A 26116-nucleotide genomic window follows, 5' to 3' on the forward strand; every position below is an offset into this window, starting at 1 on the left:
TGGGAAAAAATAATCAGAATAATTCAAATGGGAGCAAAAATATGAGTTGTTAAAACTTATTTGGTCTTGAAATCAAGAATTTTCATTATTTTATACAGTAATTAAGAATCTTTTTGCTCTTTTCATGTGAATTTGACCTAATTTGTAATTAAGGACTTTACTATAAATTATCCTCATAACTAACTACCAAATAATCTAAACATTAGTATGAACACGTAAGTAACAGGAACCGTCAGAGATCATAAAGATGAACAAAAAAATAAGTGAGAGAGACGTGTTTTCTTTCTTGAGGACGTCTCAAACATTTAAACATTTAACAACCAAAAGCTGAACGCTGTGGTTCGCTGCACTTAACACACAATAACTCTTCAGTGCTGAACTGGATTGTAACCATAAAGCCACATTGCACATATGTGTAATACTTCCTATAGATATATAGTTCTACCGACAATAGTGCCACCTTGTGGCCATTAATGAGACCTTGCTATTGAATACAGAGCAGCAGATGCAGCAATTACATGTAAGTATTATAGTTATAGATGTTTTATCTCATAATTTCTATTTTCTGTTTCACAATTTAAACTTTTTATTTTATAATTTAAACTTTTCATCTCACAATTATGATTTAACATGAACAGTTTTAATCTTTAAACTCGTCTCTTTTTTTTAATTAATAATAATAATAATAATAATAATAATAATAATAATAATAATAATAATACATTTTATATATAAGCGCTTTTCTAAATACTCAAAGACACTTTACATAAAAACATAAAAGCAGCAAAACAACATCAAATATTAAATCACTAAAAACTAAAAGCTAAACATTAAAAGCTATTTTTATTTTTAATATATTTTTCTGGCAGTAATTGGCTTCCGTTGGTCTTTAAAACAAAAACATGAAGCAATAAAATAAAACAATTAAAATTTCCTTTGAGATATAAAATAGAGAAAAAAAACTGTAACTAACTTTTACATCAGTCTAACCTTTATTTTGAAAAAGAGTTGACCGGAAGTCCCGTGGCTGTTAATTAAATCCCCCCCAGGTAGTCGCTCCCGCTGCTCCTCCATCCATTCATCCCTCCCTCCCGCCTCTCCCGCTCCTTCACTCCGCCGCTGTGCGCCTCTGTATCGGCTCCTCTGTCGCCCCGCTGCCCTCACCTCCTCCCCGGGCTTTCTCCGCTGGGTGGCCCCGCTGGTCCGACCGCGTCTGTGGAGCAGAGACAAGATGAGTCCCGGGTCCCGGAGCTGGTGGTGGTTCTGGTCGTGCTTGTTGAGCCTGAGTGTCCCGAGCCGGACTCTGGAGCTCCAGGAGCTGTTTAAGTTCGGAGAAGAAGCCGGAGACCAGCAGCTGCAGCCCGGGTCGGACTCCACCGCCGAGCTGCCCCTCAACGGATCCGTGTTCTTCTTCAGCCAGACCTTCGATAAAGTTTACGTGAGTTTAACATCCGGATGGTTTTTATTGTTTTTATTGTGAAACAGGACAAATTTAATGAGGAGGTTAATTCATTAAAGTTGAATCAGGAATCGGCGTAAGAAAGAAAACAAAAGAGTAAAAATCCAACTTGATTAAATAAGATTAAAAATAAATCAGCATCTGAGAAATAAAACAAATCTTAAAGTCTTAAAATGACTGAAACTCAAATGAGGTTCGTCATTAGTTTTTATTTTATCACAATTTCACTCATTGAGGCAAAAACACATTTTAAAATGTATTTTTTTCTGCTGCTTCCTGATCAATTTAATAATTGATCAGATTTTTATTAGTTGTACTTAACTAACATAAGGAAGCAGTTATAAAACATAATTTATTGATTATTGAACCTAAAACTCTCTAATATCAGTTACTGTATAAACTCTAAAATCAGTGTTTTTTTAAAGGGACTTTGGTATTAAATGTTTTCATAAAGCAGTCTGATGAGATCTTCTTCATTCCCCAACCTGAAGTGATTTCTTTACATTTTATTGAACCACTGATTATTGATCCAGAATTGATTGATGTATCTATTAAGTTCTCTTTTGAGACAATCTTCACTTTCAATCACTTTGTCTCCGCTCTGTTGGAGTGATGACACCTGATAAGATTTTCTGTTCAATCTTCATCATCTTCATCATCCTCCTCCAGTGAGTGACCCTCTCTTGGCCCCGCCCCTTTTTGCTTTGTGCTCCAATCACAGCTGAGTGCTACTGTTATTGATCAGGAGTTTTAATCAGTTACCTGTTAAAGCTGATTAAATTCATTGATTTTAAAATGTCAGTTAGCCAACGTTTGCTAATAATGGCGAATGTGCGATTACTCTTTTTTTAAATCTTTGAACATGGATTAGCTTAGCATGTAGCATATCTAAGTACCTGAGAGGAGGAAGTTGGCCGAGGTTTGCTCAACTGTGATTGGAGCTCAGAGGTAAAGGGGGGCGGGGCTTAGGGAGGGTCAATTCTTACACTTCTTTCACTATTTCAACTATTTCTTATGCAAATATCGAGCAGACGCCTAATTGATGTGATTGATTACCGATCGGCCTCCTCACTCTGTTTGTTTGTTGACACCTGATAAGGATTTCTATTGGCTGTTAATCCCTCCCCCCCCCCACACACACACACACACTCACACACATACACACTCTGTTTACAAAATAAAAGCCCTCCCTGTCTCTCTGTGTGGGATCCACATCAGCAGCGTTCTGACTCTGGTGGTTAGAGTTGTGATTTTGTGGTGACACGTTGAAGGTGTTGGTGTGAGGAGGAGGAGGAGGAGGAAGAGGAGGAGGAGGAAGAGTTCAGAGCCTTTACTGCAGTATGAGTACTCTAATTACACTGGACGAGTTACAGTATTTATAACTGTAGTTAAAGAGTTTCAGGTTTCAGATTGTTCTCGTTGCTTTAATGTGGAAGCAGGATTTTACTGTTGTATATTTTCATTATGGATCCATTGATTGATTGATTGATTGATTGATTGATTGGTTTGTGAAAATAGTGAGAAGAGAAGTGACGAACTAACAGTTAAAACCTCAAAGTTATCACAAAGACGTTTAAATCCATCAAAGGAAAAGTTTACAGCTAAACATCAGATTTTATAAACTCTTTATATGTTAACGTAACTAAAGCTGCCAGATGTAATGGAGTAAATGTATTTAGTTACTCTCAGAATGTAACTCAGGATAGTTGAAGAGAAGTTTATTACTGATTACTGAGAGATGTTTAATAACTTTACTGTTGTTGGTTTCAGTGAAGAAATTTAAGTTTTAGAAACAAACAAATCGCCATCTGAAACAATTCAACTCTAAAACATGAGTTTTCTCAACTTTCTTCTTGTACACTACAGAAAGTGAGTAAATACTTTGTAGTTTAAAGTTTTATTTGTATAGCAACCGAACTCATTATCACATTCACAAGGAAACAAGATAGAAAAGAAACTGATGGAAACGTTTCATTGTTGTTTCATTTGAGCTCAACAAGCTGCTTCAGTGTTTATTACAGCCGGAGGAGATTTACTCAGTGTGGTTGGTTGTATGTGTGAAAGAGCAGTTTGTAATAAACATGTTGTTGTTGTTGTTGTTGTTGTTGTTCTCGGTTCCTCTGGAGAACAGACAGGTGGAGCTGCAGGTTTGTTGTTGTTCTCTCTGAATATGCGAACAGCAGCTGGAATGTGAGTCAATTAAAAGCACAGATAAGCCTTTCAACACACACACACACACACACACACACACACACACACACACACACACACTGTGAATGCATTCCTCAGGTCATGTGACCACTAATCCAGATCCAGCGTCTACACTCGGTGTGAAACACGTCTGCTCCTGTTTCCAGCACAAAAATCACTTCAGCTTTATTTGTTTTCAAAGAGGAAGAGTGTCAACTGGTAAACCTGGTTTACAGAAACGGCCCCCAGAGGCCCCCAGGGGCCCCCAGAGGTGCTTTGATTGAATGTAGATTTGTAGTATGGAGGCGTATCTACGGGGGTCCTGCATTGGTGATTTGGTTCTTTTCTGTTTGTAGAAGGTTCTGCTGTTTATTCTGGGTCATATTCTGCTGACGTACATAGAGTGTGGGTCCCTGTGTTCACCTGGAGGTGGCGGGGCACATACGGAGATGAAGAGGGACAATAGGGGCTCCACAACAAAGCCACTGTGGCCCCTCATGGCCCCTCATACCTCGCTCACACTATATGACTTTCTGTCTTTAATCCGGAGTCTTGAAGTCATCGTGGTTTTCACACTGTGATCAGCAACAGGAGGTCAAACACTGCAGGATCTTTCACAACCGGGCCGACTCCAAACTACGTTTCATCAGGAGTCATCAATCAAACTAACCGTCAGACAACCTGATCAGCCTTCAGCAGTTAGCTAGTGTTTCTGTAGTGGAGATAAACGTTAACAATGATCCATATCAGCAGTTTAAATCCAACTAAAAGCTCCCTGCACCAAACTCCCTTTAAGAAATATCACATTTTAACAATTCCTAACGTGTTCGTAACAACACGTAACTCTAGAAACACGAGCTAAAGGCCGTCATATGTCCACAGTCTGACTGTCAATACAGGATCAATATCATTATCAGATAGTAAATATCTGTGAGCTGCTGAACCTCGTTGACACCGACACTGTTTCGGTCACTCTGCCATTTGTTTTCTGTCCTCCTGTTCAAACAAGCTCTGGGTCAGGACAGGAAGTCAACGGGACATTGCGAAGGTCTCTGGACTCTGGTGGTTAATTCTGAGCAGACATGTAATGAAGTTTGTTGTTGGATAAATCAGTTAATCATTACCGTTATTACCATTATCATTTCTGTCCTAGCTATTAATACAATAAAGCTGAAAACAGATTGAAACCAAACAGAAAAGTTTTTAAATCTTTAAAATCAAATCCAATCAGAGATTATTCAGGAATGTTTTCAGGAATAAAAACAGATTAAAACAAAAATGTTGCAGGTTTTAAGAAGCCGTCGGTCATAACTTCGGCACTTAGTATAGTAGTATAATATTTCTTTGAGGTGTAAAAAGTTAGAGAAGATGATATATATCTTATATATAAAATAAAGCCGGATATGTTTGTTGGTGTTCGTCCAAACAGCAAGAGTTTGTGCTCTAACGGGTGGCTGTGAGTCCATAAAGCGAACCCACCCCCTCTTTTAAGTGTCTCTGCCTCACCCCCCCCAAAAGGAGAGACACCCTGTTGGTGTGTGCTCAGTCATTATCAGTGCTCTCACATTCAGAGTGACACTGAGCTTTTGGAAACACTCTGGATTATGAAATGAAACCTGCTGGCTCGGCTCCAGACGCGGGTACGCTCAGTCCTCGACAGGAAGCCGAGCGTTCCTCGTGGAGTTGGCACATCTGGAACGTATAGATGCAATACATCTGTCCTCAGAAACCAGCTGTCGGAGCTCAGCGGGTTTCCTCCCTCCGCTGTTCTCACACAGATAACGATGATCTCAGGGGTCGGACATGTGTGATGTCAGTTTCCACTGATGAAGACACGTGATGTGAAACTGTACGTGTGTTTATTACTTGTACTAACAGGACAGTTATACAGCAGAGACGTCCAACATGGAGACACAACTTCTTTTTTCTTTATACTCTTTGTTGGTTACTTTTCAGAAAAGTGCAAATAGTAATAAATAAGTTAATAAATAAAACGAGGTACAGAAAAAAAAGAATATATATATATATATATATTATAATAAAAACAAGTGTAAATAATTTACGAAAAAATTAAAGTTTATTATAAGTTTAGTTAATTTAAAAAGATTAGATAAATAAAAAAGGAAAATGTAGAATAATAATAGAAATAATGAAAACAGTATTAGTGCAAACAGTTACTGAATAAGTTTATATAATGATAATAATAATAATACAATTCAAACAACAAAAACAAAACAACATTATATATTGGAGAGAAGGTTGAAATCTCAGAAACAGGAAAATGTGTATTTTTGATTTGGGGGTTTTCTTGCTGTTAGCTGTTAGCTGTTAGCTGTTAGCTTGTCCCACTCAGACAAAAGACTTCCTGTCTGCTCTGTGATGAAGCTCGAGTGTCTTCGGCTCTGCGGGCGTCCTCTCTGAAGTCGGATACCTGCTGAGGCCGCAGAGCGTCCGTCCTTTCACCCACATGCTGCCGTCAGTCATGCGTTTCTCTGGAGGAAGTCTGAGCTGAAACCCTCCAGGTCTTTACAGAGGCAGCGGAGCGGCACCGCGCTCCTCCTCGGCTCTTATTTCATCTCAAACTCCGATATTTTCTTTCTTTCTCTCAGAGACTCTCTGCTGCTGGTTGCTGGTAGAGATTTATGATCTGCTCCAGTAGAGTCATTTCCTCTTCAGTCGGTTTATGTTCTCACCCTCAGTTTGAATTATTTCAACTTTCTTTGGGGTTTTTTTCCATCGGCTGCTGGTCAGAGCTCTGACAGTGAACAGATTTAAACTGTTATCCATCCACATGTACAGATGGACGCCATGACAGCTCTCTCTATCTCCCCCTGGTGGCTGGCTGCAGAATAGACCTTCTCTTTGACTTTATCATGTCTAAAGTTGTCATCTTTGTGACCTCTGCCCTCACCATCCAACTCCAAGAGTGTATGAGAAACTACGGTGGCTGCAAAACTCACAAAAAACGCATAAGACCCTATCTAGATGCAGGGTCTGGTTTGTCTGTTCTGGGCTACCGTAGAAACATGGCGGACTCCGCCAGAAGAAGACCCGCTCCCTCTGTAGATAAAAACATTCTCAGGTAACAAAAACACAATGATTCTTATTTTCAGGTGATTAAACATTAATAAAAACATTCCTATGAATATTTATATTTAACAGATCCTCCTCAGTGTTTCACACCGGACCTTTCAATGAGGAACAATCTGCCTCTGGCCTCTATATCTATTTATTTCTCCTTATATATCTCCAGTCTCAGCTCTTCCATCATGTTCTAACCACAGGAAGGAGAAAGATGAGGAGGATTCAGCTGTATGAAGGGACGTCTCTGTGCAGCTGCTTTCTCTCACATGCTGAGATAAGATGGAGGACTGTTAGACACACAGTTTATATCTGGAGCTGCTGATGTGTTTAAGGCCTGAAACAAACATCAGTACCAGCTCAGACTGGGTGTTTCTGATGGTTCCTGATGGAGGTCGCTGCTGCAGAGACTGACGCAGTGTTGAACCTCTCGTTTACATCTCAAAATGTGGTTGTATTTCCAACATAGATTAGCTTAGCATAAAGCATATCTAAGTACAGGAAGTTGAGGCTTTCTCATCTGTGATTGGAGCGCAGAGCAAAAAGGGGCAGGGCTTAGGGAGGGTGAACTCCATTGTAGAAACAGTTTACATGTGATGATGAAGGTTGTTTGAACTGAGAGGCCTCCTGGTTCACGGATACACATTAACCATCGTCATACCAGTTGAACTCTGGGAAACACAGTCCCCTAATCCTTTTATAAATAATAGATAACGGCGCTCCGTCTGCTGCTCAGCGTCACCGATGGGATATTAATGACAATCTGTCAAACACACTGCAGATGTAGTTTCTACCTGTGCAGAGAAATCTGATATCACAGGTACCAGCAGCCATTTTAAATCCATTAGCATGTTGCTAACAACAGAGCAGCCTGTGTTGTCTTGAAAGTGCGCAGATCTGCTGAACAGGCTCGTTTTTTATTAGAATTAGAAACATTTATGAATCACTATTTGTTAAAGTTTGTAGGCTGAAATAACAGTTTTTCAAAATATGACCTTAATATGAACATTCAGGGTTCAATTCAACATTTTTCCCTCTTTTAAATTTAAATTTCTAACTTTTGAAAGGTTTTCTAAACAACTAATGTGCTAATTTCTTTCATGTTTGTGAAAAGAAAAACACAATACTATACTAGCCCACTAGGGGCAGAAATTAGCTGTTTGCCCCCACTGACCCCTCGGTCCTCCAACTATTGGTGCATTCCCAGGATTCCCAGGTATTCTGGGAAACCTGGTAAATTAGAGACTTGTTTTCCAGTCACATCATATCCTAACTGTTTGTGAGCAAGTGCTGTCCTGTATTGTCAAGAAAACCCCTGGAAAAGTCCTGAAAAGATCCTGGAAAATGAGTTCTTAAAGAATGGGAATTTCTTTCTGAGTATCCCAGTTGGAAATTTCAATTGGAAACACCCCCTGAAGTCGGACTTACTGACTCTGAAACTTGAGAGAACCTCACCAAGTGACTGTATTCATTGTTAAGAGGCAATCAGCTGAGTGGAGACCAGTTGAGTCTTCGTGGTCTCAGTTCGTAAACGAGGCTCCCGTTCAGTGCGAGGCGGATTTGAGTTAATGACGTTAAAAGGATCCTTTTCTTCCGAGTGAATGGGAAGTCATTGTGTGGAATTCCTGTGGGCAGACAAAGCGAGCAGAGCTGTAGGCGGGTCCGGGACCTGAATCCCTACTGGAGCTATAACTGGAGGTCTGCAGAGCCTCTCCTGCCTTCTTCTTCTTATTCTTCCCTTCAGGATCAGTCCTCCATTATGGAAGAAAAGAAAGATCCAGCTTTGAGTTAATAATTATTAATAATCATTGACTGAATATAAGTAGTGGACAGATCTTCTGGGTCTGTCTTAAACCTGCTTTCTATGTAACGGCCAGCAGGGGGCAGCTCCACTGGTTGCAATATAAACTGATACCATTCAGTCTTATGGAGAAATGAGTCAACTTCTCAGTTGATTTATGAGCTCAGTAAACAATTTCCTGATGAGTTTCTGGTCTCAGTCTGTAGTTTCAGTCTTCTTCCATACAGCATGATGTTCATTTAGTAACTGATGGTCCCATTGAGAGTAAAACAGACCATAAAGCAGGGTATGCTTTATGTTGTTTGATCCCTCATTAACAAATAAACCTGGTCTGCCTTCTGTTCCAGATCAACACTAATGGATTTGTGGCCTTCGCCGACCCTCCGGCGGAGGATGAGTACCTGGGGAAGATGCCCTCCAGTTTCAATATGATTGCAGCCCTGCTGGGAGACCTGGACAGCAGCGATGGAAAGGGGAGGGTTTACTTCAGGGAGGACAGCAGCCCCGACGTACTGAGTCGCTCCGCCGAGCACATCAAGCGAGCTTTCCCCAGAGACGACGGAGTGGAGCCCACCAGCGCCCTCGTCGTCACCTGGGAGAACATGGTCGCCCAGGGGACCTTAGGACGGGGAGACGAACTGGACGCTAAGGTGAGCGACCATGTTGGGTTTTTTAAGGAGCAGATAGTTGCAGGCTTATGGCAGGAACAAAGAGGAGATGAAACACTTGAACTATCCTACTTATAAGTTCTTGGATGGGAGGAAGAAAAGTTGTGAAATGCAGAAGATGATTGATGTTTGTTCTTGAGTGACCACATTGTAATTACCACTGCTGCTCACCACAGTTGTCACTGAGTCAGCAACCAAACAAACACAATGAAGAATTACTTTACCTGCTATTGGAGCATGGAACAAAAAGGGGACGGGACTTAGAAGGGTCTCCTTTTGTACTTTCAGAGAAACACATTCCAGCTTGTCGTGGCCTCCATGGAGTCGTCCTCCTGCGCCATCCTTCTCTACCCCATAGGTGGCCTGCAGTTCCTCTACACGTCAGTCGGTGGCGAGGCTAAGCTCCTGGAGGCCGGCTTCAATGAAGGCCTCGTAAAGAGCTGGTGGTCGTGGAGCGCCAGTCAGGGGACGTACTTCCGCACCACCACCGATGAGGAGACGTCCATCAGGGACCTTACTGAGTATGAGTCTGATTTATTTGTTACAGCTGTGATTTACATGTTTACAACTTTATAATAATTTGAATTTGACACATTGACTGTGTTGAGTGACAGAAACAATGACGCAGATAAAACTGTGATTGGAAAATAAGTTTTTATGCTAATATCAAGTGTTTGTTCCCTTGAAAGATCTTATAGCCGTTCAGAATCTGGAATCAAATATACCATTACTAGCTAACTATATAACTAATCTACATCAATCTTTAGCTACGTAGTTAAATGGCTAGGTAGCTAGCTAATGCTAACTAGCCGAGCAACTATATAGTTCTTTTTTGTTTCCACCATTTTCTTTCATGGTCATACATTAAAAATGTGCGTAGCTTCAGCGGCTCCACAGCTAAACAACAACTGCTGGGAGTTTCATCCAAACTCTGATGTTTCTTCTGTCTTATATCCAACCAGGAAGACGACCTCAGGACAGGCTGGAGTTTGGGTGTACGAGATCGGCTCCTCGCCATTCTTTGCCTCCATTACACCGGGAATGGCCTCTAGCCTTCGTGATGAGGAGAATACCACTGAACCTCCTGTGACCCTGTTGCCAAGGCAACCCGACGAGCAAACGACGATGGACTTCTCAACCCACGAACCCCAGGCGGGACCCGAAGAGGAGGAGGAGTTCCCGACGCCGGCTCCTGCTGAGAACCAACCCAGCTACCCAGACGCTGTGACCGCCACGCCGGGGGAAGCCAAACCGGGAGTTGAAGAACCGTACTATGAAGAAGAATACCCCGAATCTGAGATCGTCACACCGACATACACCAACCCCGAGAGGGCTCAACCAAGGTACCCGGACCCATCTGAGCCCAGATACCCCGTCTCTGAGCCGCTGCAACCGAGATACACCATCCCTGAAACCCCTGAGCCCAGATACCCTCCCGTCCAGCCGAGGTATCCTGATCCTAATCCAGTCGAACCACGCTACGCCAACCCTGAACCAGTCCAACCAGTGCCACCCTATTCCCGGCCCCACCAACCCCAGATCGTTGTGGTAGATGAAGACGAGAACCTTGACGTGAATGGTAAATCAAACGTTTTTTGGGGTTAAAGTTCTTGTTAAAGTTTTCGACGCTGATTGTCTCGTTCTCGGGTGGTTTTCACAGTATTCAGGTACAATTTGGAGACGTGTGCCCACAACAGCCACAAGTGCTCGGCCTTCGCTGACTGCAGGGATTACAGCGATGGGTACTGCTGCCATTGTAGGCCTGGTTTCTATGGCAACGGGAAGGACTGTGTCGCAGATGGTGAGAATCATCATCAACGTTACTGAAACTGTTAATGGTGAAGATGTTCTTAAGTTCATGTTCTTAAGTTCATGTGAATGGACTAGAAAACACCACATTTTCTGGGTTTCTGTACAACCAGATTCTACTGACTGGTTTTATATTATGGTCTGCGTGAATACTGGATTCTGATTGGCTGCTGGGTTTCCATTAATACCTGATGTTGGACTCCAACTGAGTAGTTCCACTGAAACAGTTAAGCATTCTGAATTAATGCGCTGAAATAAATCCAATAAAAACAAAATGTGAAAATCTCGATTGGCTGATAGCGAGCTAGTCTTGTTACACATAACGTTAGCTCTCTGTCTCGCAGCTTAGCGTAACATTTCTTTTAGGTATAGGAACAGTCAGCTGTAGATTAGCGAGACACCAGTTTGGTGACACATGTTTTGGTTCTGTAGAAAGAATCAATGAGATATTCTGTTAATTGAGGGAAACCAGCTGCAAGAGTTGGTCCTGATGCGGCTCTGATCCGTTAGTTGAACTGCTGAACTTTGTTGTTTTCCAGGGAAACCACAGAGAATGAGCGGGGAGGTGAACGGCCGAGTGTTTGTCGGGAACTCGACTTTCCCCGTGGAGCTCGGTAACAACGACTTGCACTCGTACGTGGTAGCCAATGACGGACGGGCTTACGTGGCCATTAGCAACATCCCCAAGAGTCTGGGCCCCTCCCTGCAGCCACTGTCCTCCCTGGGAGGAGTCATCGGCTGGGCCTTCGCCCTGGAGCAGCCCGGCTACCAGAACGGCTTCAGTGTTACTGGTGAGGGGACATTGTTGTGTGCTGTTGTAAATATAATGGCTATATTCACAACAATCTGGATAGATGTTAGTTGACCGTGTGATGTTATACATCCATGCAGGTGGCGTGTTTTCCCGTCAGGCCGAGGTGATCTTCCAGCCCGGCAACGAGCGTCTGAGCATCAAGCAGCGGTTTGAAGGAATCGATGAACACGACCACCTGGTGGTTCGCACCGACCTGGAGGGACGTCTGCCCGCCATCCTGCAGGGCTCCTCGGTGCAGATCAACCCGTACAAGGAGATCTACCAGTACGACAGGAACTGTAAGGACTGATACCAACTAACACACCGAAGGGGTCAAACCAATAATTCAAAGTCGTACTGGATGTAAAAGTGTTTCCTTTTTCTCCTCTCAGTCATCACTTCCTCCTCCAACCGCGACTACACCGTCACCTCCCCTGACGGTGCCGTCCAGACCAGAAGCTACCAGTGGCGCCAGACTGTCACCTTCCAGAGCTGCCCACACGACGAGGCCACCAGGCCGGCACCGTCCACCCAGCAGCTCAGCGTGGACCAGATCTTTGTGATGTTCGACGCCGACAACAATCTGGTCCGCTACGCCATGAGCAACAGGATCGGCTCGGTCCACAGTGAGTCCTCAGAGTCAATTTTGTATCCTGATACTGAAAAAGTCTTTGAAACTAGAGACTGAGACCATAAATCTAATTTTTCCATAAGAATCAATACTTAACAGCAAGATATTATCTTATATTCAGTGAAGAAATGTCTGATATTTGCTGTGTATGCGATCGGCTACCTGAAGAGCGAGTTCACAGATTGTTCAGGTCCTTGAAGAGGAGACGTCCGTGTCTCCTGGTCGTCTGTCGGGGACAGTCAGAGTACAAAGATGTGTGTTATTACCCCGAGGAATGCACTGAAACACGCCTCCGACGGTTTAGTGCCTCTGCGGTGTTTGCAGTGGAACATCAGAGGAAGATAAACAGTAACGTGAGCCCGGCTGTATTTCCTCAGCTGCAATCAGAGAGGCTGTGAGAGCGTTGGCAGGGGGTGAAGGTCACCGGCCGAGGCCAACGATATACCAACCTCCAGTCTGCGGTGGGGGACGGGTGGCCGGGGGGTGGGGGGTGGACAGGGGGCCGGGGGCCGGGGGACGGGCACCAGGAGGAACTTCTTTAATACTTTTAAATAAAAAGGGGGGTTAAAGGTAAAAGAGTTACACAAGCAAACACAACTGGAACATCTGTTTGGTGTTTCCTGTGAGGAGCTCCAACCACTCCAGCTGCATCATGGGAACAAGACGACTCTATTGAGTAATTTTACCCTCCTGTAGATAATCAATAAACCCTTTCAGTTATTATAGCTAGTTAGTTATAGCAGAAATAAACATGTTTACAGCCTTCGAGCAGCGCGCTCTGTCCCGGTTGGATGTTTCTAACCTGCAGCTGTTCCCTCAGGCAGCGTCCCGGAGCAGAATCCATGTTTCACCGGCAGACACGGCTGCGACATCAACGCTGCGTGCAGGCCGGGCGAAGGCCTCCAGTTCACCTGCGAATGTACAAATGGTTTCACTGGAGATGGACGCTATTGCCACGGTAACGCAACCTCTGCACGCTCACAAAGGAAAACGTGTTGAATATGAACTTTTCGGTACCAGAGCTACAAACACAACCTGGATTTATTTCTGTGATTGTGGAGGAAACTAGGTTGGAAATATTCACGTGTGTGTGTGTGTGTGTGTGTGTGTGTGTGTGTCTCCTCTATTGATCATTGATCTCTATGTCGGTGTGTTATTGGCAGATATTGACGAGTGCAGGGAGACTCCTCAGGTCTGTGGGTCCAACGCCGTCTGCAGCAATCAGCCCGGGACTTTCCGCTGCGAGTGCGCGAGAGGCTTTGTGTTCGCCAGCGACGGAAAGACCTGCATTGGTACGTCTGATGTGTGTGTGTGTGTGTGTGTGTGTGTGTGTGCACAGCTGTGTGGGTGGGCGGAGTGTGTTTGAAGAGTCCCCTGATGCACATACAGATGTTCTAACAGCCGCCAGCAGACATAAACAATAAAGGTTTTGTACCATTTTTCAATCTGATTGTTCTTTGTTGAGTTAAAACTTACAGAGGCCCTGAAGTGCCAAGAAAAAGTAAAAGCTTTAGAAGGAAAAGATGGCTGTAAATGTGTGTATACCCGGCTAACGGGCGATCTGGAGAAATATTGATGAGCTGGTGAGAAGGTGGCAGAAATATTGATGATTTAATCGATCACATATATCAATATTTGATTGGAAAATCCCCCAAATGAAGATAATTAAACTTATTATTGTGACACAATAAAGCATTAAATAGAAATCTTCAGACATTTTTCCAAATACATGTTTTTTCTCATTGAACTTAAACTGATCACTGAGTCTAAAATGTGGATATAACTAATAATTAAAGTAATTTCCATTTTTCAACATGTTGTTTTTAAATTTAATAAACATTAAAATGAATAAATACACAAACAAAATAAAGAGATTTCAAAACTCAGATTAACTATGTCCTTCCATTAATTTATTTTTTGAACAATAGTTTTTCTCTTTTTGTTACTTTGTTCAGTGGCAATTTGTTTCTTGAAGTGTTGTTTGAATTTTGATTTTATTAGAGAAAATCTTCAGTATTTTATCACCTGGTTAGCGTCTGTCTGCTCTCAATGTATTAATTACATTAACTCATTAATACAGAACTTAAAGTACGAGCTGCGACACAAATTCATTGTTTTTATTAACATACATGTTTTAGTTGTCTTGGACTTGACAAAGGTGATCTTAACTTAACAGTACTGGTCACATCTTAAGTTAGCTAATGTTAGCATAGCTGGCTGGTTTTGCTCTATAAGAAAACACTAGCAAGTTAATTTACATTGATAGTCATCTAGTTAAATCTTCTAACGCTAACATGTCGTCTGTCTCGTCCTACAGAGGAGGACCGCCCGGTGGATCACTGTCAGAGAGGAACTCACGACTGTGACGGTCCCGAACGAGCTCTGTGCAGCTACACCGGAGGCTCGGCCTACGCCTGCTCCTGCCTGCCGGGGTTTGTGGGCAACGGACGGGGGTGTCGCGGTGAGTTCACACCGTTCGCCGGCTGTGGCGACTGTTGGCACTCGGTGGCGGTAGCACTGAAAGATCCATACAAACTATAATGTTTCTGATGTGTTTTACAGAAGAAATAAGTATAATTTTCATGTTAAAATCCTTAAAAAAGCGTCTGTTACTTTACAAAGTCCAGTAAAGGAAGGTCACCAGGCTTGTTTATCACAAGAGAACACTATTAGATACCAATATAACAGAAATACGTTTGTATTGTGGACAAACTACATTTCACATTCAAACAGCAGCATTATGGGAGTTTTCCATGTGAACTGTCTTTAGTGTAACATGCTGTAATTCAGGCCCGAGGCCCCCGGGGACAGGAAACATAAGGGGCCTCCCTTACAGCTGTGCAGCTCATCTCTTATATATACATCTCCCCCACTCTGGGTCTGAACAGCTGCAACGTAGAGAGAGGACTGTAACAGAGTCTGATACGGGCTGTGATACAGGCTGTGATACGGTCTGTGATACGGGCTGTGATACGGGCTGTGATACAGTCTGTGATACGGGCTGTGATACAGGCTGTGAAACAGTCGGTGATACAGTCGGTGATACAGTCTGTGATACGGGCTGTGATACAGTCGGTGATACAGTCTGTGATACGGGCTGTGATACAGTCTGTGATACAGTCGGTGATACAGTCTGTGATACAGTCGGTGATACAGGCTGTGATACAGTCTGTGATACGGTCTGTGATACAGTCTGTGATACAGTCTGTGATACAGTCTGTGATACAGTCTGTGATACAGTCTGTGATACGGTCTGTGATAAGGTCTGTGATACGGGCTGTGATACAGTCTGTGATACGGGCTGTGATACGGTCTGTGATACAGTCTGTGATACAGTCGGTGATACAGTCTGTGATACAGTCTGTGATACGGGCTGTGATACGGGCTGTGATACAGTCTGTGATACGGTCTGTGATACGGTCTGTGATACGGTCTGTGATACGGGCTGTGATACGGTCTGTGATACGGTCTGTGATACGGTCTGTGATACGGGCTGTGATACGGTCTGTGATACGGTCTGTGATACGGTCTGTGATACGGTCTGTGATACGGGCTGTGATACGGTCTGTGATACGGTCTGTGATACGGTCTGTGATACAGTCTGTGATACAGATCTCACTGCGATTTAACTGCAGCAAACGGAAGAAAATGAAGCTGAAATAACGACATCATGAGGCAGATTTGTGAAAGGTTTAGCGTTATTATTATTATTATTCATACTTTGTTGGATGAGCAAACTACTTTTAAAATGCTTGTTTTCTGAATGGAGTTTGGTTGATGAGTGCTTATTAGCATTATTGTCAGTGTCTGACAGCATTATGGAAAGGATCCCTACAGAGATAGACCTTTAGTTTAACCACAAACAGCCGTATTATCACTATCACTCTCCACCAGAGACATTTTTTGGAACCAGCACCTAGTGGCCATGCGTGGTAGTGCGTCTTTAAAGCACCTGAGGAGTGGATTCGTCTTCATCTTTGCTTCCTTTTTCTTCCTGTTCAGACGTAGACGAGTGTCAGCAGGAACGATGCCACCGCGACGCCGTGTGCTCCAACACCCAGGGCTCGTACACCTGCCAGTGCCAGCCTGGTTTCCACGGCGACGGCTTCCGCTGCAGCCCTACGTCCTCAGGTAAGGTATCTCACACACTCTCTGAGTCCGCCATGTTTCTACGGTAGCCCAGAACGGACAAACACTGGCTCTAGATAGCGGCTTTCATGAGTTTTGCGCCCACCGAAGTTTTCGCCTAAACGCTTGGAGGGCAGTTACCAAACGGTTGCAATCTGCAGCTTCACCACTGAATCCTGCACACTTCTTTATTTATTTAATGTTAATAAACAGATGAAAATGATGCTGAATTCAGACTTTGTCGTTCTGTCTGCAAGATTTTTAAACAACTTTTAAAATGCTTCTTTTCTGAATGGAGTTTGGTTGATCAGAACTATGATAACTTAATTCATAGTAAAGTAAAACCAACAGCTGAAATCAAATAACACACATATTTTCCAACTTTCTCTCTTCCTTTTCTCCAACAATCTCCTTTTCTGTCCACTCTCTGTATAAATATGAAGTATCACATAACCAGAGTGAACGTCTCTGGTGTGACTGTTTATATGTGCATATTTATCATTTTCAGCTGGTACGAATACAAGAATGTATTCACATGTTTTCATTAAATTGGAGAAGAGCAGAGAGAGTGAAGGGATCAGTGTGAGAGCTGGAGGAGTCTTTGGGCAGCAGGAATGTAAACTGCAGCGTTAAACACGTAAAAGCAGCAGCGTGGTCCTTCTGACGGACCGAGAGCTCCAGTAAGATGGTGCCCGGGGGGGTTTAGTGGCGGGTGGCGGACGTTTCAGAGGGGACGGCGGAGCGGTGAAGGATGTCGGTGATCAGAGCATAAACACACCTCTTGTTAGACTCCTGGTGACGCACAGCTGAGAGATAAAGGTTTTCTAGTTAGTATATAAATATATATATATTTCTATTTATATATTTGAGATGCTAATACAAATGGAGACAGTCGCTCTCCACCAGCAGCTGTTAACAGTAAAATGAATTCCTCTTCCTCCTGATCTGATGTGTCATTATCACGCAGTCGTCTGATTGGCTGACAGCAGGTGTAGTTTCTCTGTCTGCTCTGTTGTTGTTGTTGTTGTTGTCGTGTTGGCGGAGTGGCGGCGTGCCAGAAGCTGCAGACACCCTCAGTGATTCCAGGTGTCGGGATCTGAGAGCTAATTACAGCTCGCTCCCCCGCGCCAGAGTTTTGTCATATTTTGGTCCTTTTTACGACCTGCTGGCTTCCGAAAGCCGTAATCTTTCTGTCCCCTGTCAAAACTTGTCACGGCGTCTCTTCACTGTGAGCAGCTTCCTTTTGTGTCTTTGATCCTCGCCCCCCCGGGCTCGCTCTCTCAGGGGGGTTGCTCTTTCTTCGGCTGATTGTCGGCAGCAGACGTGGCGCTGGCAGCGAAGACTCGCCGCCGTCTGTCAGTCTGTTGTGGCTGCTCTGTGGTTGGTCTCGCTGATGCCCCTGAGGATAAGGGTTCGAGGAGGCTCCTCCAGATGTCACTGCGGCCCCTGGATGTGACCGCGGAGATGAAGAGGCTCGCTGCTCGTCTCTAATCTGTGGTTCTCCCCACACACACACACACACAGACACACACACACGTTTATCTGCAGCTGCCACGTACAACAAACACCAATAGATAGATCATATTTGTATTAGTAATGGGAGCAGGAATGTAGAACCTCCCCTACAGTCGCTGCAACGGCCTCCCAGAACGCCACGTGTTCCTTTATTGTGTCGTTGTTAGAGTAAAACAAACACAAACTCTAAAGCAACAGGTGAAAACTGGCTGCTCTAGTGTTACCAATAAAGACAACAACTCCCATGATCCCGCGCTGCTTCAGTGTCATCAAACCTTTGTTATTGTTTTGCTGTGAGAGAGTCCCTAGTGGCAGAAATCACATACTGCGCCTTTAAGGATGTTGAGTTCAAATATTAGCATGTATCTTGCTAAAAGGTTCTCTGTTGTGTAATGATCGTTGCTGCCAGCGTGGCTGTATTTACAGTACGGAGAGTTTTGGCTTTGGTAGTTTGAACATTGGACAGAACCAGGCTAGCTGTTTCCCCCTGCCTTCAGTCTTTGTGCTAAGCTAGGCTAACCACGCACTGCTCCCAGGTTTGAGGCCTTCATGTTGCTGACGTTTGTTATTTTGTGTTTCCAGAGCGAGAGAAGACGCAGTGCGAGCGCCACAGAGAGAGCGCCCAGACCGCCACCGCCACCTCCGGCTCGGGCTTCTTCTCTTTCCTCCGCCCTCGGCCGGCCGTCGGTCAGTACGTCCCTCAGTGTAACGAACACGGAGCCTACGAGCCCACGCAGTGCCACACCAGCATCGGACAGTGCTGGTGTGTGGACGCCAACGGCCAGGAGATCCCCAACACCCGCACCGGCCCCGGCAGCACCCCCCTGTGTGAGCTCACTGACGACGCTCTCCTGCCTTTATACTCTCAGGGACTCCCGACCAATAAACTCTCCTCTCCTGCGCAGGTATCGACCAGGCGGTGACCCCTCCTCCGGTGGGTCCGACACCGCGGCCCGACGTCCACCCCGTCGCTCCGGGAACACACCTGCTGTTCGCTCAGAGCGGGAAGATCGAACACGTTCCTCTGGACGGGTACAACATGAAAATGGAGGAGGCCAAACCTCTGCTGCACATCCCCGTAAGACCAGATCACTTCATTCAGGAACCAGGAAGTTAACAACTTCTCCTCACATTGGCCCGATCACAGATTTTATTCTCACTGGAACGAGTTGCTTTCGACTTTCAATGAATTATCCCCAATAAATCGCAACTTTTTTAGCAATTTGCACTTTCTTTCGCAATTTTAATGAATAAATTATACAAAAAATTACAACTGTCTTTTACCATAATCAGTTTAAACATCACAACTCACATTGGAATATTTTAGCTGTCGTGAAATCAACAATCTAAATAAAAACCAGCCTGTGAAAACCTGGAGGGATTCGAACTGCAGACAGACGATCCATCACATCGACTTTAAATGATTGAACAGCTTTTAACAGAAAGATAAAACCTTTAATGTTTACAGCTGGTATTAAATCTCGATCCGCTGTGAGTAAACCAGCCCCAGACTCAGATTATAAAACGGTTCTGTGAGTTACTGGTTACACAGACTCCTTGTAGAAGAGACATTCGGTCCTCGTATGTGCAGAACGCGGTCACTCGCTGTCATTGTTGAATGTGTCCGAACTCCTTCTGAGCGTTCCTGGAACAATCCTCGAATTGTTCCTCAACAGATTTCAGCATCAGAACGCTTTTCTTCTGTTCTGAGGCGGCGTTAATGGACTGCAGCTGAATATAAAGCTCTGCGTCAGCCCGACGCCCCGCTGACGGCCCGTCACACAAAAGACTCTTTGAGAGCGTCTCCAGATGAATGAAAGCGTCTGTCTCTTCCTGTGCTTCCTCTCAGGACCGGGTGGTGATCGCCGTGGCCTACGACTGCGTGGAGAAGATGGTTTACTGGACCGACATCACCGGGCCCGCTATCAGCCGGGCCGGGATAAGCGGAGGAGACATCAGCCCGGTCATCACTACAGGTACGAACCCAGGACGTACTGCCAGACAGATCTGAACCAGATATAAAACGCTGCGTTCACACTGCAGGAAGAAGTTGCCCAAAGCTGTCCACATGCACAGGAAGAGTTATTTAAGAGTCATAAATCAGCTCATTTCCAGATAAATATATCCATGTTTATTCCACCACGTATACAGATTTAACCAAACATTACTTCATTTGTAATTTTTATCCTTTAATCTTGGTCACTGCGGCGTTGTGAGTCCAAAATAACCAGATGTTTCTGTGATTTAACGTCAATAAACGGATCAAAATGATGCTGAAATAACAACATCACGACGAGCAAACAACTTTTAAAATGCTTGTTTTCTGAATGGAGTTTGGTTGATTAACTTAAAAAAAGACACCTGGAGTCAGTAACAGATTTATTTTATATATATATATATATATATATATATATACGTATTTACGTCTCAGAGCGATCTGCTCTTTCTGTCTGTTCTCTGTATAAATAGATTCAGGTATTAAACTCGGAGTCTGTTTGCATTGACTCAGGACACAAACTCATCCATATATGGCCGGATACCCACATGTAAAACCTCTGTGTGTACTTCTACTTCAGTCTGTTAGTAGTTTTCATTTTCACTCCCCTCTCACACACTAAAAGTTTAAGTATAAACATCAGAACCAAGACAGCCTGTGTTTCTGTTATTCCTGTAAAGAAGAGGGAAGCCTGCTCACACAGTTATAAACCAACAGTGGCCCAGATGAAGAGTCTCACAGTGTTAAATACTGTGAATAATGGGATCTGTTAGCTGGTTAGCATTGCAGCTAAGTGTCTGTAACCGTCCCTCCTCAGATCTCCAGAGTCCTGAAGGCATCGCCATCGACCACGTGGCTCGTCTCCTCTTCTGGACCGACTCCATGCGCGACACAGTGGAGGTTTCCAAGCTGGACGGCAGCCAGCGGCGAGTCCTGTTCGACACCGACCTCATCAACCCCCGACCCATCGTCACCAACCCGGCGTACGGGTGAGTGTCCGTTAAAGATCCCCCCCCACACGAACATTAAAGGGCCAGTGTGTAACATTAATATAATATTTATAGGTTTGTTTTTATTAGTGTTTAATCACCTGGAAATTTTATATCATATATAGTTTTATTATTTAGTTTGAAACTCGTCTGTCGGCTCCTTCGTTGTTCCGTAACTCCGCCCCGAGTTCAGTCTAACCGCTCTTTGTCCCGGCGCTGCAGGCGGCTGTACTGGGCCGACTGGAACAGAGACGGGCCTAAAATCGAGATGTCCAACATGGACGGGACGGATCGGATCGTCCTGGTGAAAGACGACCTGGGACTTCCCAACGGTCTGACCTTCGACCTCGACAACCAGCAGCTGTGTTGGGCCGACGCAGGTGAGACAGGAACCAGATTCAGAGCTGATCCTGCTGGGGATGGATTGATTGATTGATTGATTGATTGATTGATTGATTGATTGATGGGCAGGTACTCGTAAGGTGGAGTGTATGGATCCTCACCGCAGGCTGAGGAGGAAGATCGTTGAAGGGATCCAGTATCCGTTCTCTCTGGTCTCCTTTGGGAGGAACCTTTACTACACCGACTGGAGGAGGTAACACTGAACCCGACTGTGTGTGGACGACCGTTATTATTGTGTTTGTACAGAAATGTTCCAACTAATTAACAAAATAATGATTAAAGAAGAAAATGATGACGTCATAATCATAAATCAAGAAAAGTCACAGACAGATATTTTTAATAAAAAGCTTTTTGTGTCACATATTAGTTTCATTGAGACAATCGGCTTTTTATGTTAAACACAAACTTAAAGAAGCTAAATTCTTTTAATATCAACGGTTTCTGAGGATCCGAAGCTCAGTGTGGACGCCATCTTGGTAGTCCTGACTCCACCTGTCACTCAGAGCGGCCACGCCCTTAATTATACATAACTTTAATCCTTAATATAATTTAAACAGGTGTACAGTTACAGAACAGGGAAATTATCTCTAGAGACCAAAAGGCTGTAAACATGTAATATGAGGCCTTATGGAGACTCACTGCTGCTGCCTCTAGTGGACGTCAGAGGACCTGCAGCCTTTTAAACTTTATTTGACAACGTGCAGCTAAAACCTGAAAATGAGATTTTGTTTCATTTGTATTCATCCCCGCGCCGCCTCCGGTCAAACGTGGTATCTGATCTGTTTCCTGGTTGTTGTTTTCCCAGGGAGGCGGTGGTCGCTGTGGACCGTCAGTCGGAGAAAGAGACGGAAGAGTTCCTGCCGCAGAAACGCTCCCGGCTGTACGGCATCACCACGACGCCCACGCAGTGTCCGCAAGGTACGGCTCGGTTTCACCTGCAGTCAGAGAACGTCTGATTCAGTCACATTTAACGACGTCTGCCTGGGAAAGGTTCGACCTCGCTGGCCCTCCGGGGTTCACCAGCTGTTTTTGGGGGTTTTGTTTCGGCCTAAAATTCCTGATTTAACGGCAGCTTTTCCTGAATATCTGCGGTGTTTTCAGGCAGTTAGTGTCGTATACTTCACTACGCTGTCCAGTAACTTCCAGTAACCCGTTGCCATGACAACAGCTGCAGCTACATGTAAAGCACAGACTGTTCCCCGCGTACGAGGACCAGGACCCGGAGCGGTGCAGTGGGAGAGCAGATGCGGTGTGGTAATTGATTCCAGACGCTTTATGGTATGTGGTCGGATATAAGCGTGGGAACTCTGCGGTGAAGTGACCTCGGGGGAGCCAGCTGTGGATACGGAGACTCACATCTGGCTCCGAGCCCCGAACTGCGCCGCCGTCTGCGTCCACCTGCTGCTTTCCGACCGCCAGTGATGAACTGCTCGTCCACTTCCTGAAGCCGCAGCCTCACGAAACTGTTTCTGTTTTACTTGGCAAATAGATTGAATGCAGACGACGGCGCCGAGAACAGAGGAGGTCGTTTCAGATGAAACCGGCTGAGTTTAGAAGCTGCTGTTAAACTAAACGCTCCACAGTGGAAACTAAATAACCCTCAAACTTCCTCTTCTGTTACTGTTCTGATGTCAGAGACTCCTGCTCGCCCTTCGACCTCCAGCCGAATAAATGAATGTTTAGCGTTCACAAGAAGGCTCGAATAATTAAGAATCTGTCGTCTGCGTTTCACAGAGTTCATAAAGTTTCTTTAAGGGAGTCTCGGGATATCGCAGTCACTAGTTTGGTTTATAAAGCATCAGACCGCAGTTATAATATACGAGAGTAAAACTTTTATTCACTGTGACCTAAATTATTAAATTTACTGTAAAAAAAGAAACATGAACCATCAAATATTTAACAGTTTTGCTTTAAAACAACATTTAATCAAAGTAGCTGCAGATTATTTTTCCTTCCACTGACCGTTGCAGCTCTGGAACATGCTAGCACTTGTTAGCACACTAACACGCTGAAGGCTAACATCTTAATCGTCTTTATAAACTTCATTGAACTTCCTGTTGAGGCTCACGTTGGTTTCCTGACAGATTCTAACCTTGTTCCCTCCTCTCTCCCGTCAGCCTATAACTACTGCGCCAACAACGGCGGCTGCTCTCACCTGTGTCTGCCGCGGCTCGGTGGGTTCACCTGCCGCTGCCCGGACACCGCCAGCGCCGGCGCCCCCTGCGAGGAGCGGAACCTGTGAGTTCTGCAGAGCGACGACGCTGCTGCTGCGACGGGAAACAAAAACACACTTAACTGAATTTTGGTGTTTTCTACTTTTCTTACTTGAACTGAACATTTCTACGATCATTCTCGAGTTCTCCGTGTTTTTAACGGCGGTTCAGACCTCGCCGTATTAATGATGTCACGCTGCAGGTCGCTCAGATAATGTGTCTGATGTGAGGAGGTTCGTTCCAACGTGAGGAAGAAGTGACAGTTAATCTAACATACAGGGATTTTATAAAGACGGCAGGTAACCTAAACCCACTCACCAGATTATATGAAAATGTTTTTATTGTATTTTAAAAGTGAAACTCTGTAGTTGTTCCTTATTGATTTCTTATAGGTGTGGTCTGAAAGATAACTGCGAAAAACAATCAGATTTAATCCGAGCAACCCAAAAACTGGAGGGAAGAGTTCCCACGGGCCTCGAAATGTTTGACATTTAAAAAAACTTCTTAGAGGTTTCTAAAAACAGTTATCAAGTTATTCCTGTAAAGTATAAAGACTGTATTTCATATTTAATCAGATCTGAATATTAGTGACACACTGAGCAGTTTCCTTGTTGCTGTGACGCCACCTGCAGGTGAAATACAGTCTTATCAACTAAAGGCTGAGTTGGATTTAAAGGTTTTATAAATATATGAAATTTAAGACTCCATTGAGAAAACCGGTTATTTTACCTCGCAGATAACCATTAAAAGCGTCTCTGTTAGTGTTTCCAACAATCACCAACTCTGGTTTGGTGGAAATAAATCCTTAATTCACCGACGTAGATGATAAAAACAGCAGTTTCAGTCGGAGCAGACCGGCTATGGAAACAAACCACAGAGAGAATGTGATACAACACAGGCAGAGGGAGAGAGACACCATGTGACTCTGTGTCTGTATATAGAGAATATAATGTTAGCTGTTATGTTAATGCTTTAAATCTCATATATTTAACTGCTCAGTGTGTTTTAACTACAAGAACGCTGCAGGAAAACTAATGAGTCTAAATGTTTCTAGTGAAGATTGAATCTGTTCAATGATTCCCGATTGGATCAAACTGATAATCAATTGATCCGAACAGATCTGATTGGATGTTGCACTCGAGGTTTCAGCGTAGGAAAACTAATCGAACGCTAACTCACTGCGATGGGACGCCGGAGGAGGAGAATAACAAACTCCAGATATTAATGAAGATAAATTAATGTATAATCTGACTAAATTACATGTTTTATAAAGGATGTGTAATAAATTAAATGTTTTTCATGGATTAAATCTGAAATTATTCTGTATTTTCTTCCTCCTGTATGATCAGTTTCAGCCCCACTACGAACCAGTGACTGGATTTATTCTGTTTGTGTTCACAGTGTGTATTTTTTATATGAACTTGTAAATAATTACCTGATATTCTCTGATTTTGTAATGGTGCTGATGTTCACCTGAGATCTACCTGATGATGAAGATGATGATGAAGATGATTACTGTGAAGGTCTGTTGGGTTGTAGCTCCTGTATGAACTTCTCATGTTTCATCGTTGTTACATTAAAGACTCGTGCAGTCGATTATTTGCTGATACGAGTTTGTTTTCATGGAAAATAAAAGTGAGAAAAACAAAAATTGTCTTTTCTACGGAAGTCTGCGAATGCCGAAATGTAACATTAAATGCTTGAGGTGTACGGTCGCTCACCTGGCAGCGGTTCGATTCCAACCTGCAGCCCTTTCCTGTCTATCTTTACCTGTCCTATCAAAATAGAGGTACAAAAAACTGGTGGTTACCAACCTTGGGGGTCATTTTAAGGGTTTTAAGGTTAAAAAAAACTGAATTAAAATGTTATTTTTAAAGTTTAGATTATTATTTAAGATGTAAACTTTCAAGACCTGGACACAAGTTTCATTAACAGAGCTTCACTCTCTGATGAGCTGAGAGAAAAGTCTGTTTAATTGTTAATAATAATAAAATACAGAGAATTGATCAGAAAGTTAATCTCTGATCAATATTATATATTATATATCTCTGGTTTCACACAAACATCTGCAGCTGTAGAGTTCTGTTATTGAATATAATGTGAAATATATTCTTTACTCACTGATAGAAAAGGTTGACTATAGAAACATCTGAACTAAACTTCTACTCCTCTCATCTCTCTAACCCACAATGCATTGCTCACATAGACAATGAATGTTAATGATCCTGTGGCCACGAACCTTCAGACAGCAACCGACTCTCAGCGGGTGGACGAGTGGTAGAGGTCATCGACCACTCATAATAATATGATAATAACGTCATAATATGATAATGTGATAATATTATATCTATCGATCAAGCCCGATGAAATTAATCAATTATCTAAATTACAAACATGTCTTAAGGACATAAAATCCTGGATGAGCTGCAATTTTCTGATGT

The 26116-nt window shown here is 43.7% G+C and overlaps 2 protein-coding genes across 2 annotated transcripts in view; one reads left to right on the forward strand and one right to left on the reverse strand.

Annotated features, from left to right (window-relative positions):
* The window catches only part of LOC127352727 (scavenger receptor cysteine-rich type 1 protein M160-like), a 258877-nt gene that overhangs the window by 144556 nt on the left and 88205 nt on the right, over positions 1-26116 (reverse strand). The window lies entirely within an intron of this gene.
* LOC127352669 (nidogen-1) lies at positions 1078-25326 on the forward strand. The gene is made up of 20 exons (XM_051381237.1): positions 1078-1438; positions 8879-9181; positions 9488-9720; positions 10162-10778; positions 10860-11000; positions 11548-11799; positions 11900-12100; positions 12194-12427; positions 13253-13390; positions 13596-13724; positions 14750-14893; positions 16435-16563; positions 18658-18903; positions 18981-19153; positions 19925-20051; positions 20889-21060; positions 21283-21440; positions 21532-21655; positions 22268-22380; positions 23580-25326. Exons 1-20 carry the CDS (start codon positions 1232-1234, stop codon positions 23702-23704), a joined length of 3966 nt encoding a protein of 1321 aa, XP_051237197.1. The 5' UTR covers positions 1078-1231; the 3' UTR covers positions 23705-25326.

Source organism: Dicentrarchus labrax, unplaced genomic scaffold (genome assembly GCF_905237075.1).
Source record: "Dicentrarchus labrax unplaced genomic scaffold, dlabrax2021, whole genome shotgun sequence".
In the NCBI taxonomy this organism is placed as follows: Eukaryota; Metazoa; Chordata; class Actinopteri; family Moronidae; genus Dicentrarchus; species Dicentrarchus labrax.